The sequence below is a fragment of the Pyrus communis genome, chromosome 9, assembly GCF_963583255.1.
Source record: "Pyrus communis chromosome 9, drPyrComm1.1, whole genome shotgun sequence".
Lineage (NCBI taxonomy): Eukaryota > Viridiplantae > Streptophyta > Magnoliopsida > Rosales > Rosaceae > Pyrus > Pyrus communis.
In genome coordinates this window covers 3,297,025-3,311,023 of record NC_084811.1, presented here as the reverse complement: position 1 = coordinate 3,311,023, position 13,999 = coordinate 3,297,025, and the positions used below count along the sequence as shown (strand labels likewise).

At 36.7% G+C, this 13,999-nt stretch overlaps 1 protein-coding gene across 1 annotated transcript; it reads right to left on the bottom strand.

Annotated features, from left to right (window-relative positions):
* Positions 1 to 306: 306 nt before the first annotated feature.
* Positions 307 to 3,993, bottom strand: LOC137745040 (uncharacterized). The gene is made up of 4 exons (XM_068484896.1): positions 3,855 to 3,993; positions 2,098 to 3,348; positions 1,011 to 1,992; positions 307 to 794 (listed from the first exon to the last, which is right to left on the bottom strand). Exons 2-4 carry the CDS (start codon positions 3,346 to 3,348, stop codon positions 541 to 543), a joined length of 2,487 nt encoding a protein of 828 aa, XP_068340997.1. The 5' UTR covers positions 3,855 to 3,993; the 3' UTR covers positions 307 to 540.
* Positions 3,994 to 13,999: the final 10,006 nt, after the last annotated feature.

The window sequence follows — 13,999 nt, the reverse complement described above, 5'->3', positions numbered from 1 at the left end:
TCAATCATTTTGATCATTCTATGAATAATCTCTGTTAAATAGAAGAAAACCAATTCAAGTGGAGAGTTAATTGACAAAAATAATCTCAATTTAATGGAAACTCTTCACTGCAACACAAATGATTGACAGTTGACAATCTCAGTAACCACTTCTATCGACTTTAAATCTGGACCAAAATGAGGAGTTATGCCAAATACTATTTTGGCTAAAAAGCCTAAAAAAATTTGGACAAAGAAATAACCGTTAAGAAAACATCTAAAAATAGCAGAGACAGCTAGGAATAATCGCAGCCAAGGAGCAAAAATGGAAAGTGATAAATACGTAGCAATTTAATATATTTGGATCAGCCTAAATCTAAAAAATTAATGTAAAAATGGGATTAAATAAGAATAATGGAGTCTTGTGTGACTTGTAGACTTCAGTGCTAGTTAAATCTATGAACTAGCTAAAAAATTATGGTCTAAAATTCCTAACAAAAAAAGGATCGACGGGGAGGGAAAGGAGCAAAAAGACGCATGTTGCGTCGAGGATCCTCGATACCTAGAGAGCTAAACTCAACCAGTGTTGGAGTTTGGTATCGAGGATCCTCTTTACGACTTCCCCTACAAAAGATTCGAAACAAGATGAACAGCAACCTCTCATCAGACTTGTCATTCCACACGCTGTTAATTCAATGTGGGAGCAGGTTGATGGGGGAGGAATCAGAACTACCTCGTTGCTTCTGTGCTGGTGTCCGCACGCAGCCAAGACAGTGTGTGTCGATCTCCTTGCAATGTCATTGAAAGTATCTTTGTCTGAAACACAGGGATACAAAGAGTTAGAACATTTCGACTAGCAGCGTAGATCATAGGCGCCTAGCATGAGAATCATAATTCGTAAGGATAAGCGGGCGGATTCAGATCAAAGGTATTTTCACATTTCAACGTAGAAATGCCGAGTCTGAATCGGTCCAAAATGAACTAGGTGATGTTTACATACAAGCATACAAATAAGTTGAAAGCTTGGCATACCTAGATCAACATCTCGGGACAAATTATCCAAGCGGTTTTTCACCATCACTTTCAGTTTTTCCTTTGCTAGGTGAAAGCCACTCTGTTCTATAGCTGTATTAGGGGACACACCAGCATCAGATCCACTAATATTTGGTCTACTGCTTAACTGATGGAATTGACCGTAATTTGGTACTGAGTTCATCCCGGTAAGTTCAGGCCATAGTGCTCCATTTAGAGATCTATCGGCAGATGTAGTAGTTGGATCCTCGATTGCTTGCCTTCTCTGAGGGGTTGATACTGATGAATTTAAGAAATCAGTACTCAAATTATCTGGCACTAGTGCTAAATGATTGTCTTGTAATCTCTCCTCAAAGAATGTGTGATAAGCTGCCTCCATCTCGTCTGTCCTGGTATGTTGGACTGTCATTTCCCTCGCCTGAGCAGCTTGAGAGTTTGAGAAATCATTACTCAGATTATTGGATGAGTTCCTCTCATTCATACTGGCCATATAAGTCGTCCTGTTAAGATTAAGGAGTTGTTGAATATGACGCTGTATTAAGCGTCTCCCTGATAGAGTTGGTGCCGCAGCCCCAGATAACGGGGAAGGTGCTTGAAAACCTCCAACAGGAATTCTTGGGGAAAATCCTTGAGTGAATTGTGGACAAGGTGAGGACACCACATTAAGGTCTATCCCTTCGTCAAAATATACAGCAGGTGATGGTCTATTAGACAGAATGTTGTTTGTAGTTCTTTGATCAGACGACCAACCCTGAGCCTGTGAACTTGAGGATCCCATAGCTACAGGTCTACAACCCTCACAGTACCAATTACCATCAGGTACTTCTCGACCAAGACCAACACAAAAGGTGTGAGCAGGTGAATCACATATATCACACAGTAGCATGAGGCCATCTTCCCCTCCTTCGTGGCATTCTGTACAGATCACATTCTCATAAGGGTCGAGATAACTCCTGAGTTCTTCTTCTGTTGGTTGATAGACCTGCATAAAGAAATAAACCCATTTTGAACAAGCAAACAGAAAATTGAAGAAGAAGCAAACGGAATGCAAGAAAAAACATGACATAACAAATAAACGATAAGGTACCTGATCACGCTCAGGGACCTGTATCACCACTTCTCTCAAATCAATTCCGGTCGTAGATCTTGCAGGCTTACTAATTGTCTTAAACCTTTGCTTGCACAAAGGGCAACGAGATTCCACTTTTCCCCATTCCATGATGCATGCAAAACAAAAATAATGAGTGCAACAGTCTAATGTTCCCCTCACTCTTCTTTTATCTTCCTCGGAAAAACAAATTCCACAGACCTGCTTTACAACCTCAACCTTCACTTGTTCAATCTTCTCTTTGCCCTTCCTTCTAGGAGGCTTTCTTGGCAGCTGTACAAGTGTATCCTCCGGAAGGCTAGTAGGCACTGATGAGCTTCGCAAATTAGTTTCCAATCTTTCACACAACTCCTTGGCTTCTCGTACTTGCTCTCTCTCTTCCTCAGAGATGGTGTAGTCAAAATCAGATGCTCCAGAAGGCACAAAATCTGAATCTGAAGGTACGGACATTCTCCTCCTTTTCCTAACCCTTTTTTTCTCATTCGTTACTCTCATGGGCACAACACTACCAATAAAATCACTATCACTTTCAAGTTCATCATCCCTTCTTGCCTTCCTCCCCATCGCCTGACTCGTTCTACCTTTGTTTCTCAAAGGCTTCTTTAAAGCCATAGATTTTCTCCTTTTTTCACCTCTTACAGAATGACCCTTTTTCTTCAACCGCCGCTTGCCCAGTTTCCCATTAGTTTTCTTCTTTTTCACCACTTGTTTTTCTTCCACCTCTGAAAATTCATCTTCATCTGGTGTAAATTCCTCATCGTCATCATCATCTTCATCATTATAATCCTGATCCTCCACCTCACGATATGCAATCATTCTCCTCTTTCGTAACGGTTTAACCCCATTTTTCTGCCGACCAGAAAAACCATTTCGGACTTTTGACCTGATTCCCTTCCGAACCGGTTTCACTTCCTCTTTGTCTTCTTCTTCCTCCTCCTCCTCCTCCTCCTCAATTAAACCAGCAGAACCCCTTTTCGCTCTTGATCTACTGTTCTTCCTCACCTTTTTCACTTCCTCCTCCTCTTCCTCCTCGTCCGCAAAACTCCCAAAGCTGTCTTCTGACGCATCTCCATCCAAAGAAGAACAGTAATCCTCCTCTAAATCCTCAGAAACTTCATTTTCTTCCCCCGAAATCACATAATCCTCATCCGAATCATCGGAACCCTGATACTTTGACGGAATCCTTGCCTTGATTTTTCGCTTGGAACTAACCTTCCCTCCCTTTACCATCTGTTCCTCGCACCCAAAAATCCACATATTAAACCAAATTTCAGATTCACAAAACAAAGCAAATTACAATCTTTCCTCAATCTTTTTTCTATTTCCTAAAACCGATCTGCTGTTTTTTGCATTAAAATTAAAAAATTAAAAAACCTAGATTTTCTTTCCTACAAATTATTTTCAGTTACACCAAATTCCTTGAACAAAAAAATCCACCAAGAACCTCCATTTTAAAGTATCTCCTCTCCCATTTTTATTTTCCATATATTTTTTTTCAGCTAAAGTTTATCCAAATTACCAATAAAAATTCAAAAAATATAACAAATCCCCAATTCAAGAATCAAATCCCTTCAAACTTATCAACAAAAACACATCCTCAAAAACTCAAATTAAAACCAATCAAATTCCATACAAACACACACATAAAATACACCTATATATACAACCATAAAATACAAAACATACAGAAGAAAAAAAAAATTCTAGAGAGAGAGGGTGTGTGTGGTGGTGGGTACCTGAGAGAGAAAGCGAGCACCGGAAAAAATGGAAAATGGTCCGAAATGCTACTGTTTCTCCTCTCTCTCTCTCCTCTCGAGAGCATTACAAAAAACAAATAACGCGAAAACATATAAAACGTGAGAGAGAGGGGAACAGAAAACGTTGCTTCTTAACGGCGTACGCAAGTTGGATGCTTCCTTTTCTGGAGTGACGGAATTGCCCTTCTGCTTTCCGGGCCGTTATTCGTAATTTCGTACAGGCATGGATGGATTTGGTAGGTTTTTGGTAGATTTTGGTTTCACTGCGTACGTAGGACAGGCTTGAAAGATTTGATTGGCTGTTAACCCTAGAACGACTAGAGTTCGTATCCTCTTTATGAGGATTCTAGAGATCTGTTCATCGTACATCGTACATCATATGATCAGTATGGATCTTAGGATCCTCACCAAAATGATCCAGATCCTTTTGAAAAGACCATCCCAAAGGACTTACTTTTTCGTACGATATTAGTTTCAAATTTTTTTAAAAATTAATATAAATTATGTCATAAAATTATAGGTAAATGTGATCATAATTTCACGCTAATATTTCATCTGTAAAATATTGTTATGTCATACATGAAGTTATTGTTTTGTTTTCATGTTAAACTTTCGTTGCATATTGTCAAATTAGTAATTAGTTGACAAAGTGACAAATGTGGGGTCGAATGCTCAGAATAAGCAAAGTAAAATAGAGATGGGAAAGAATGAATATCTAAATAAAAATTCTTTGTTGCTCTAAAAGTATTTCATATTCTAAACTTTTTAACCGTTAAATCATAGTTTTTATGATCTTAATAAAAAATTTAACGGTTAAATAACTCATAATATTTGATACTCTAGAATACCATAAAAAATTCCATTTCTATAAAACCAACTGGTCGTACCAAAATTGTGCTAAGCTCCACCATTGCAACTCGCATTGACAACTTTGAATGTAAAGGGTAAGTATTTTCCATTCTATCTTAAGCAACATAATTTTGTAAATTGAAGTGACCAATTGAGTTCACAATTTCACGTACAAAGATACATTTTGAAACGTCCAAATCGGATGGAGAATCATAACCTGAAATACTACATTTACAAATAAATGTATTTAGTAATAAAGTTAAAGAGTTAATTAATTAGTTTTTATTGGTTTCTTTATTTTATTTTCCCATCATTATTGTTGTTAATTAAAGGGTTTCTTTTTTTAATTGGTGATCCCCCCACTAAAATGTGTGGTAAGCTCCACCATTAGAAATTGGACAATGATCCTCTTCGGATCATCTTTACGGGGATCCGGAGGATCAATCAATCTATCCGTTCATCGTATATTGTGCTGTCAGTTTTTATTAGGTACTATTTATATTTAATTTTAAATAAATAATTTTTAACTGCATGATATACGATGAACAAATATGATTGATTGATCATTTGAATCTCTACAAATAGGATCCGGAGAATATCCTATTCCTTAGAAATTTGCCGAATAAGGAAATGCACCGAATAATTATAAGTCTAATCACAAAATGACATGGACCTACAGCTTAGGCAAGGTACGCACTGCCATTTGTTTTCTAATGCTTTGTTGGTGTGGAATGTGGATTCATTATCTTAGGGCTTGTTTAAAAGCGTTTTTGAACTGTCCGAAAATGCTATTAGAGAAAATGTTTTTCGGTTTAAAAAACACTTGAAGTGTTTTTTTAGGTTTCACTTGCATTTTTACTAAAGATTGATTCCAAAAATTTTTTTTATCAAAAACGTTTTCAGTCATTTTAAAAGCACTTTCCAAACGAGCCCTTAACTTTTCCCCTCATAAGTCAACCATTTCTTTTTAATGTCCACATGTTCATTTGACATAACACTGATTGCAGCATGGTATCGTCGATTTTCCGCTTACAAGAACCATTAGAAAAAAAAATTGCATTTATTGGAAAACATTATGGGGTCTGATTTGTCAAGTGCTTAATGCTTTTAACTTCTAAGCTTATGGAATTTCGACCATTCATGCTCAATTAATGGTAAAGATTGTGTTTAGTGGATAAACCCACACACTATATATGTCAATTAGGCGTATAATTAGCGGTTGGGCTTTGAAAAACATACTTGAACTTGGATCCAACCAACATTGGACCTATTGCAAAGGTAAGAGTGAAGCTTGGGCTTGAGATACCAAATTTGGGTTTTGATCAATGTTTTTGTGGGTTAGCAGTTGAACTGTTTGTTTGGGCCTTTCATCTTATTGGTCTCATTTTGTTTTTTTTTTAAGGAAGTGATTTTCGTATTCTCTTTAACTTGTTACAATTCTCTGGTTAATTATGTTTCTTGAGTCCTCTTTCATTTATTCAAGCCCATGTTCACTTCTTATAACATTTTCTTTTTGGTTTCTGCACTCTCTTCTTTGAATCCATTGGGAAGGGAATTCAAATTTAAAGTTTCTTTGAGCTTTCATAAGTTAAGGATCACTAGGCCAAGAACTAATTAATCCAATCATACGAGCTTAGAGCATCTCTAACAAACAATTTTGTTAAATTTTGCTAGTTTAGAGGGTGAATAGTGTTGAAAAACTACTTTAGCTAGTCTCTAATTTTTCATATCCAACCACACTCTATTTTAACAAACTTTGAATATTTTAAATCAATCATTTCAAAATGAAAAAAATCCAGCACACTCATTTTCTAAAACCACCTCCTTTTTATTTTCTTTTCTCCTTGGCTCATAGATCCACCCTCGAGTCAGCTGACGATGCATTTTTTAGATTTAGCTCTTTAAAATAAAATTTTAGTGGTTTTACAATTTTTGTTGGAGATGCTCTTAAGTTCGCCATATATATATTTAAGTTTCTAAAAGCCTAGAAGACACTTGTATCAAATATCTTATTGTTTTACAATATTTTGAAGCATGACAATTGGAATCAATCACCTTTCTTCAAGGTTTAACAACTCATCGACTTCCCTTTTTCCCCCACACATGATATGACTGGAAGAGAGTTGAGTTGTCTAATTCAATGGCATTGGCTATTAGGCCTATCCATAACCACTCAAACTAAATGTTTTATGGACCGACCTAGTGACTGAGAGCTTTAAAATAATGAAGGCTTTGGGAACAAAAGAAAACAGAAACTTGGCCCCTTAAAGAAGAACACCAAAGCTTTAATCCCCAACCTCTTGAATTAATGTGCTTATCTTGAATTTCCCCAACTCCTCCATGTTAAATCACCACGGTGGCCCAGTGATTAGGATGAATTTTTGACCCATATTTCATACGACACGCTCTGGGTTCGATTCCTAGCGTTGATGAATCACACGATGATGCCCAGGGAGAGACTCAAATGTATCTGTGAGTCTTACCGGCCCTCAAAAGACCGACTACCGTGACGAAGCCATCAGGTGGTCCCTTTAAAAATAAAAATAAAAGAAAAAAAAAACTCCTCCATGTTAGAATTTAGTGTGAGATTAAAGGAAAGCAGACATAATAATTTAGCAAGTTCTTTAGCACAAAGTTTCCTATTACTTTGATTTATTATTTTTTCTATTCAAGCAATATTTAATCTAATCTAAATTATAGGAAGGAAAAGAAGACCCAAACTTAGAAACAAAGGAAAACTAATGAAAAGGGCTTGAAAACTTTGAGTTTTAATGATAAGGACAAAATAAAAGGTAAAGTGAATAGTACCAGATTGACTTTTTAGTGTAAAAATTAAAGTAAACAGTACCGTGAACTTTTCGTTAAAACTCCCTAGAAACAATACAAAATTTAATAAAAATGCGGACGCGTATAAGCCATTAAGTCATTTAGTCTATGCGACATATGATTCCTTGAAATCTCATATGATAAGTTGTATTTATGTTATTTTGCAAACAAAGTCCAGCAACACCCTTTGTCGCCGTTACAAAAAGGCTCCCTTCCCTTCCCTTATTGCCAAGTAAAATTGAAGACGCGGACATCAACGATTGCAAATAGGTGGAGCACCCACAACTTCGACATAAGGAGTTCAAAATGAAATTTCTTTCCATCAGGCGTCTGTGCTTAGACAATTTAAGTTAATATATTATAGTCTTGTGTGCGATAGCCACACTGCTCTAGCAAACATGATATCTGCATTACTTTGGTGTATTATTGGACTTTTTTAATCTGCAGCATATGATGCTGGACCATTAGACAAAACAATGTGTAGAAATGTCACCAAGTGATGGAAATTTACGAGTTGTTTAGGGGGCAAAGAGGAGAGGCGAGGCAGCAAAAGATATGAAATTTTGATCCTGTCATGATTTAGGGGGAAAGTGCCATCACTGGCTTGACTCACAAGTCACAATTGCATATGATGGCCTCACTTTTCAACCTGTTTTTTATATGCTTTCAAAATTATGATAAGTTTTGGGTTAGGTTGAGATTTTTTATTTATTTAATATTTCACAGAAAAGGGTCAGATAATTGGAATTTCGACATTGTACCTTGACGTTATTTTTCTCTCTCTCTTTTTTGTTGTGCTTAGAAAAGAACTAGAGAAAGAACGTCAAAAACCCTAAATTTTCTCTATTTTTTTTCTCTGTTTCACTTCTCTTCTTTGTTGTCCCTTGACTTTCTTTCTAAATTTCTATGAAAGCGAATGCAAAGTAGAAACAAAAACCCTGAATTCGTCATTAAATAGACAAAAGTGTTAAATCGGTGATCCGAAATTGAGAGAAAATCTTGCATGCAACCAAGATCAGGAAGATGGAAATGTGTCGATCTCTGCAAACAGACAAAAGCTTCTCTTTATGACGATAGAGAATCTTGCATACAACTGAAATAATTTCTTGAGTGTTATACAAAGATCGAGGTATATCTCTGCAGAAAGTCAATAACCTCTCTTCAATCGGGATTGTTCTTGGAAGCTAGCGATTCGGTGGAAATGAGGCACCTTTATACTATTTATGCTAAGTAATCTTAATCTTGAACCAACTCTTCTTGACTTATAGCTAAAGCCTTTGATTTTTTGAACCTGTCAATTATAGCTTGTTATGGTAAATCAATGGCGATCCTAATCACGAACAAATTCTATATATATCAACAATGACAACTATCGACGATTAGTTCATCATTTGTAAAAGTAATTCCCGATCATGCAAAACAACAATGACATTAAAAAAGAAGAAGACATTACTGCATCATGATTCACAAAATATTACGGGATCCATTAAGATGTGTCCCTTGAGTTTAGAGATTCTAGTTAATTCAAAAGGTAAGTGTCCTACAAAGTTAACTTTAGACAATGACCGACTTGTTTGGAAATGGAGGGTCTCTCTCTTTGGTCAAATTCAAAAGTACGCATAGTCTATTTGCAAACTAAACATGTGCTAGGGAGGGACATGCCTCTAGGCTCTATCTCTAAGAGGTCACTCACTCACATTTGAATTTGATATCAATAATTATAGCTCAGCTGCTCACCCATGTGTATGTTATTTCGTTCCAAATTGGTCCCTAAACTTTTAAAAGTGTGTTTATTAAGGATAAAATTATTAAGGATAAAAGGTAGCCTCCATTTAAAAAAAATTGGTACAATGACACGTGACTACATTCTTCAACGCATTTTAGTAACTCATCTACTTTGCCGAAAATGCTCACAATCTACTGACACATGACCACTTACTTCTAGTTTTAAATTTCAGAAAGTTCAATAAAATCGACTTCATTGAATAATATGGTCTAATAATTTTGTTAGATGTGTAGCTATTTGAGTGGTTGTTTCGATGTTAAACTGGTCGTAAAACACTTTATTGTCCCTATAACGCTAGTCCTCGCTTCTTCTAGCCCATTTTTTTTAAGGCTTCCATGTCAATATATTCAACACTACCATCCTTGTTTGACACATTTAAAAGTTTAAAGATCAACTTATAACGAAAATAAGTACAAGGACCAAAGTGGAACAACCACTAAAATTAAGGGAACAAATTTATAATTAACTCTGAAAACTTTATGATGGATTTGTTGTCATGTTTTTATTGGGTAGGTCTTTAGCGGGGCCTGTGGAGCCCACTTGTTGTGATTGTTGGGCTTGGGCAGGCAGCCTGATGTCCTTGACTAATATTACAAAGCCGGCGTGGTGCTTTGGGTCCTACCCGTGTGGGCATCTAACTTTCGGGCCCCACAACGGCTTTTGTCGAATCTCCGACTAACGAACATTTAAAATTGGCGCCGAACCTGTTTAGGCTCGTATTCCTAACCGGGTAAATTTGAATAATTCAACCGTTGGAAGAGGGAACGGGAGTTGAATTAAGGCTAGCATTCTTGAATTAACAACAACATTCTTTTTCTTTTTAAGTTTTTTATTTATTTATTACTTACAAAAAACATTATGATATCGAACTCATAATAAATTTATTAATAAATATTGTCATCTTGCATTTGTGTCAACTAAACTTCAAAACATTCTCGAACTATGTAAAAACTAAATACTGCTAGAACAATTAAAAATGTGTCTTCTTCTTTCCTTTATTTTCCATGATGCTCATAATAATTACTTTATCATTGCCAATCTCGAATTTAATTTATTATTTTTGAGGTCATTCCATGCAAATGGAGGTTGGATCGTGAATTTTTTTTTTTTTTTTTTTTTTTTACAAGAAGCGATAGCAATTTTCATTGATAAACAATAATAATAACAAGGATTTCCATTTTGATACGCTCTTCAATAATCAATTAATTGATTTGGAGATAATTCACACAACTCATATGTAAACAATAACCCTATAAATGACTACCACAAGCATAAGCAACATTGGAAATAACATTAGCACTGCTGGTAGATCCGCCACAAAAATGACAAACACAATAGACCTATACTAGAGCATACGCAATGTCATCGCCAAGAAGCGAGTCCACATCAAACCATCACTAACAAGAAGGCCACATCACTCGTTAGGCAAGACATCACCTGCTAGACGCCATACAAACAAAAGTTGCACTAAACCTACACTAACCCAAGAACAAAATCCATTGGTTGACTCACTCCACTAGTTAGCTCATCATCACCTGCGACTTCATAACTATGAGATCTGCTACTACCGCAAGCAGAGCCACACCAACAACTGGGAAATTAACCCAAAGTCACATACCTATCCCCAAATTAAAGGAAACAACCTTGGGCGGATTTGAGATCTCGAATTTGAGGTGGAGGCTCTAACACATCCATGGAAAACTGGTTACCCACTGAAAGGTGGGGGAGAAAAGGTGTTGAGCAACATCGATGAGGGGAGAGAAAGAGAAAAAAGAAATTGACGTTGGAGAAGCGATCAAGGGAAATGAATGGGGAGGGAGGTGGGGTAAGAGGGGGTAGGAAAGATGGAGGGGTTAGGTGGAGGAGGGAGGCAAGGCTGTCATCAGCCTTTGCGGAAGCAAAAACTTGGCGGCTGAGATATGCTAAATAGGGTTTGGGTTTGGGAGAGAGAGTCAAAGACAGAGATAGTTGGGGAGACATTTAATATCAGTTTAATGAGTTCATCTTGGATTGCCACTCAGTACTACAGTCTGATGGTATTCATTTTACTTGGAAGTGAGAGGTCTTATGTTCGAATCTCGTGGATGGCGAATTCGATACCAAATTAGGTTGTCCATTGTATGGCTTAACCGAACTCCCCATCCTCCTAATGTAAAAATATTGATGTACTAAAAAAAAAAAGTTCATCTTGGATCATGAATTATAAGTTATTGGTCATCTTCAACCGAATGAGGGGCAGAGGGCTCTCTTTAGCCCTATAACCCTTTAAGAAATTATATTTTAATGAACAGTGGCATACTGTAAGATCCCACATCGCCTAGGGGAGTGATCTTTATATGTATATTCTCATCCCTACCTAGCACGAGGTCTTTTGGGAGCTCACTTGCTTCGAGTTCCGTAGGAACTCTGAAGTTGAGCGAAAAGGGGGCTAGAGCAATCCCATGATGGGTGACCCACTGGGTAGTTGCTCGTGAGTTCCCAAAAACAAAACCGTGAGGGAATGGTGAGCCCAAAGCGGACAATATCATGCTACAGTGGTGAAGCGGGCCCGGGAAGTGATCCGTCCCGGGCTGGGATGTGACAATTTGGTATTAGAGCCTAACCCTGGCCGTGGTGTGCCAATGAGGACGTCAGGGCCCTAAGGGGAGTGGATTGTAAGATTCCACATCGCCCAGGGGAGTGATCCTTATATGTATATTCCCATCCTTACCTAGCACGAGGCATTTTGGGAGTTCACTGGCTTCGGGTTTCGTAGGAACTCCGAAGTTAAGCGAGAAGGGGGCTAGAGCAATCCCATGATGTGTGACCCACTGGGAAGTTGCTCGTGAGTTCCCAAAAACAAAACCGTGAGGGAATGGTAAGCCCAAAGCGGACAATATCGTGTTACGGTGGTGGAGCGGGCCCGGGAAGTGATTCGCCCCGGGCCGGGATGTGACACATACCATATTTCTTACCATCTCCAATCGAAGGGGCCAAATGGTCATTGGCCAAACATAACCTTGTGACAAAAAACTATCTCCAACCGAGGGGGCCAAAAGACCATAGACCAAACATAATTTATTTATTTTAATTGAATTAATATGGTTAATTAAATTAAACTACCGTATTAAAATAAGATTTTCAGACATATTAGAAGATTATTGAAAGAGGTGTCCATTTGAAAATTATTGAAAAAATTAAGGAATTGTTATCAGCAGTCCAAAAATCTTATCCTACACTCCAAACATTCTATATTAGGAAAGAAAAATACACTTGTGAGGAGTATAGAATCATATTTTTGGAGTGCCAATAACACTTCCCAAAAATTAAAGGAAATATTATTGGAAGAGAATAAAATGTGAAGAATTGAAATAAAATGAGGTAAGATAGTATGGAATGATGAAAAGTATGTGAGAAATGGTGTAGGAAAAAAATTCGTCCAAAATTAAAAAAAGTGGGCTAGGCTCATCGGGCTGGTTGGAGATGGCCTGCCCACTGGCTTGATTTGGTGGTTTTGGCAGGTAGGGCCCACAAGCCATTCTGCTTAGCCCTCGGTTGGAGACAGTTTTTGTATCATTTCGAGCTATTTTTAGCCTTATGACCACTGGCCGGATCGGTTAGAGATGGTCTTACAATATACCTTAAGAAAAAGATTCTGAGATCATGTGCATCTTCACCTTATCCCACCCCACCACACTCACAAAGCCTAGAAGAATCTTGGACTAGGCAACTTTACCATAAAACATTCAAAATAAGTGAACCCAAAAGAGAAAAATGTTATTTGCAAAGTTTAAAGGTATTAATATATAAGCTTCTAATACAAAAGATTTTTTTTAATGTGACCACAAATGGCCTAAATCATGAAATGGTGCACATATCATGTGCTATTCAAATTGGTCCCCAATCATCTTTCATTGACAAGTGGAATGAGTGGCAAAGAAGATAGGGTAGTGCATGCAGCTGGACGCTGGTGTTTTTCCTCTTTCAATTTCCCTTTCATTAGCTGAAATTTATATTTTGATTGTTTGTTTTTCTTAATTTTGAATTAGTTTATATGGTTTTTAATTAAATTAAAGTGCTTTTGGAAGGGTTTGATTAATTGCATGAGAACTAGCAGCTGAATAATATTAAGTTTAATTCAAGTAATATATCTAAAAAGGCCAAGTTCTCAATTTTTGGGCAAGTAGAATGGTCCTAATGATCATATACTAACTCTTAATAATTTAATAACTTATTTATTTTTTGAATTATTAATTTCTCTAATATAGACTAGGTAATTTCTATTCTATCAATTAACATAATGTCAATTAGATGACTAAGTCATCTGAGAAGATATTGACCGTTCTAAGAAATGTGTGGAAGATTATATTACTATTTGAACATAAAAGGTTTTGACTTCTTTATTTTGCTTGTATTTGAGAGTAATTTTATAGGCATCAATGTATGGTATAATAAATTCGCTTACGTTATAACATGTATATTTATTTGTTAATATTTTGTATTATATTTATAATATATACGTAATATTATACATTATAATATAACACGTGAATTTGTAATAGCATAACGATATTAAAAACTTCCTCATCAATCTACCTTACACAAAGCCACACCCTTCTTTTTTAACCAAAAAGTTAGAAACAAAGGCAAAACACAAGTTTGTTAATCCAACCAGTCCAATCGG

What these genes read in the sequence shown, in the direction of transcription:
- LOC137745040 (XM_068484896.1), bottom strand. Translation starts at nt 3,348, where the DNA reads ATGGTAAAGGGAGGGAAGGTTAGTTCCAAGCGAAAAATCAAGGCAAGG. An exon ending in AGGTCCCTGAGCGTGATCAG is followed by an intron (nt 1,993 to 2,097) that starts GTACCTTATCGT and finishes TTCTTTATGCAG; the next exon opens with GTCTATCAACCAACAGAAGA. An exon ending in GTCCCGAGATGTTGATCTAG is followed by an intron (nt 795 to 1,010) that starts GTATGCCAAGCT and finishes CCTGTGTTTCAG; the next exon opens with ACAAAGATACTTTCAATGAC.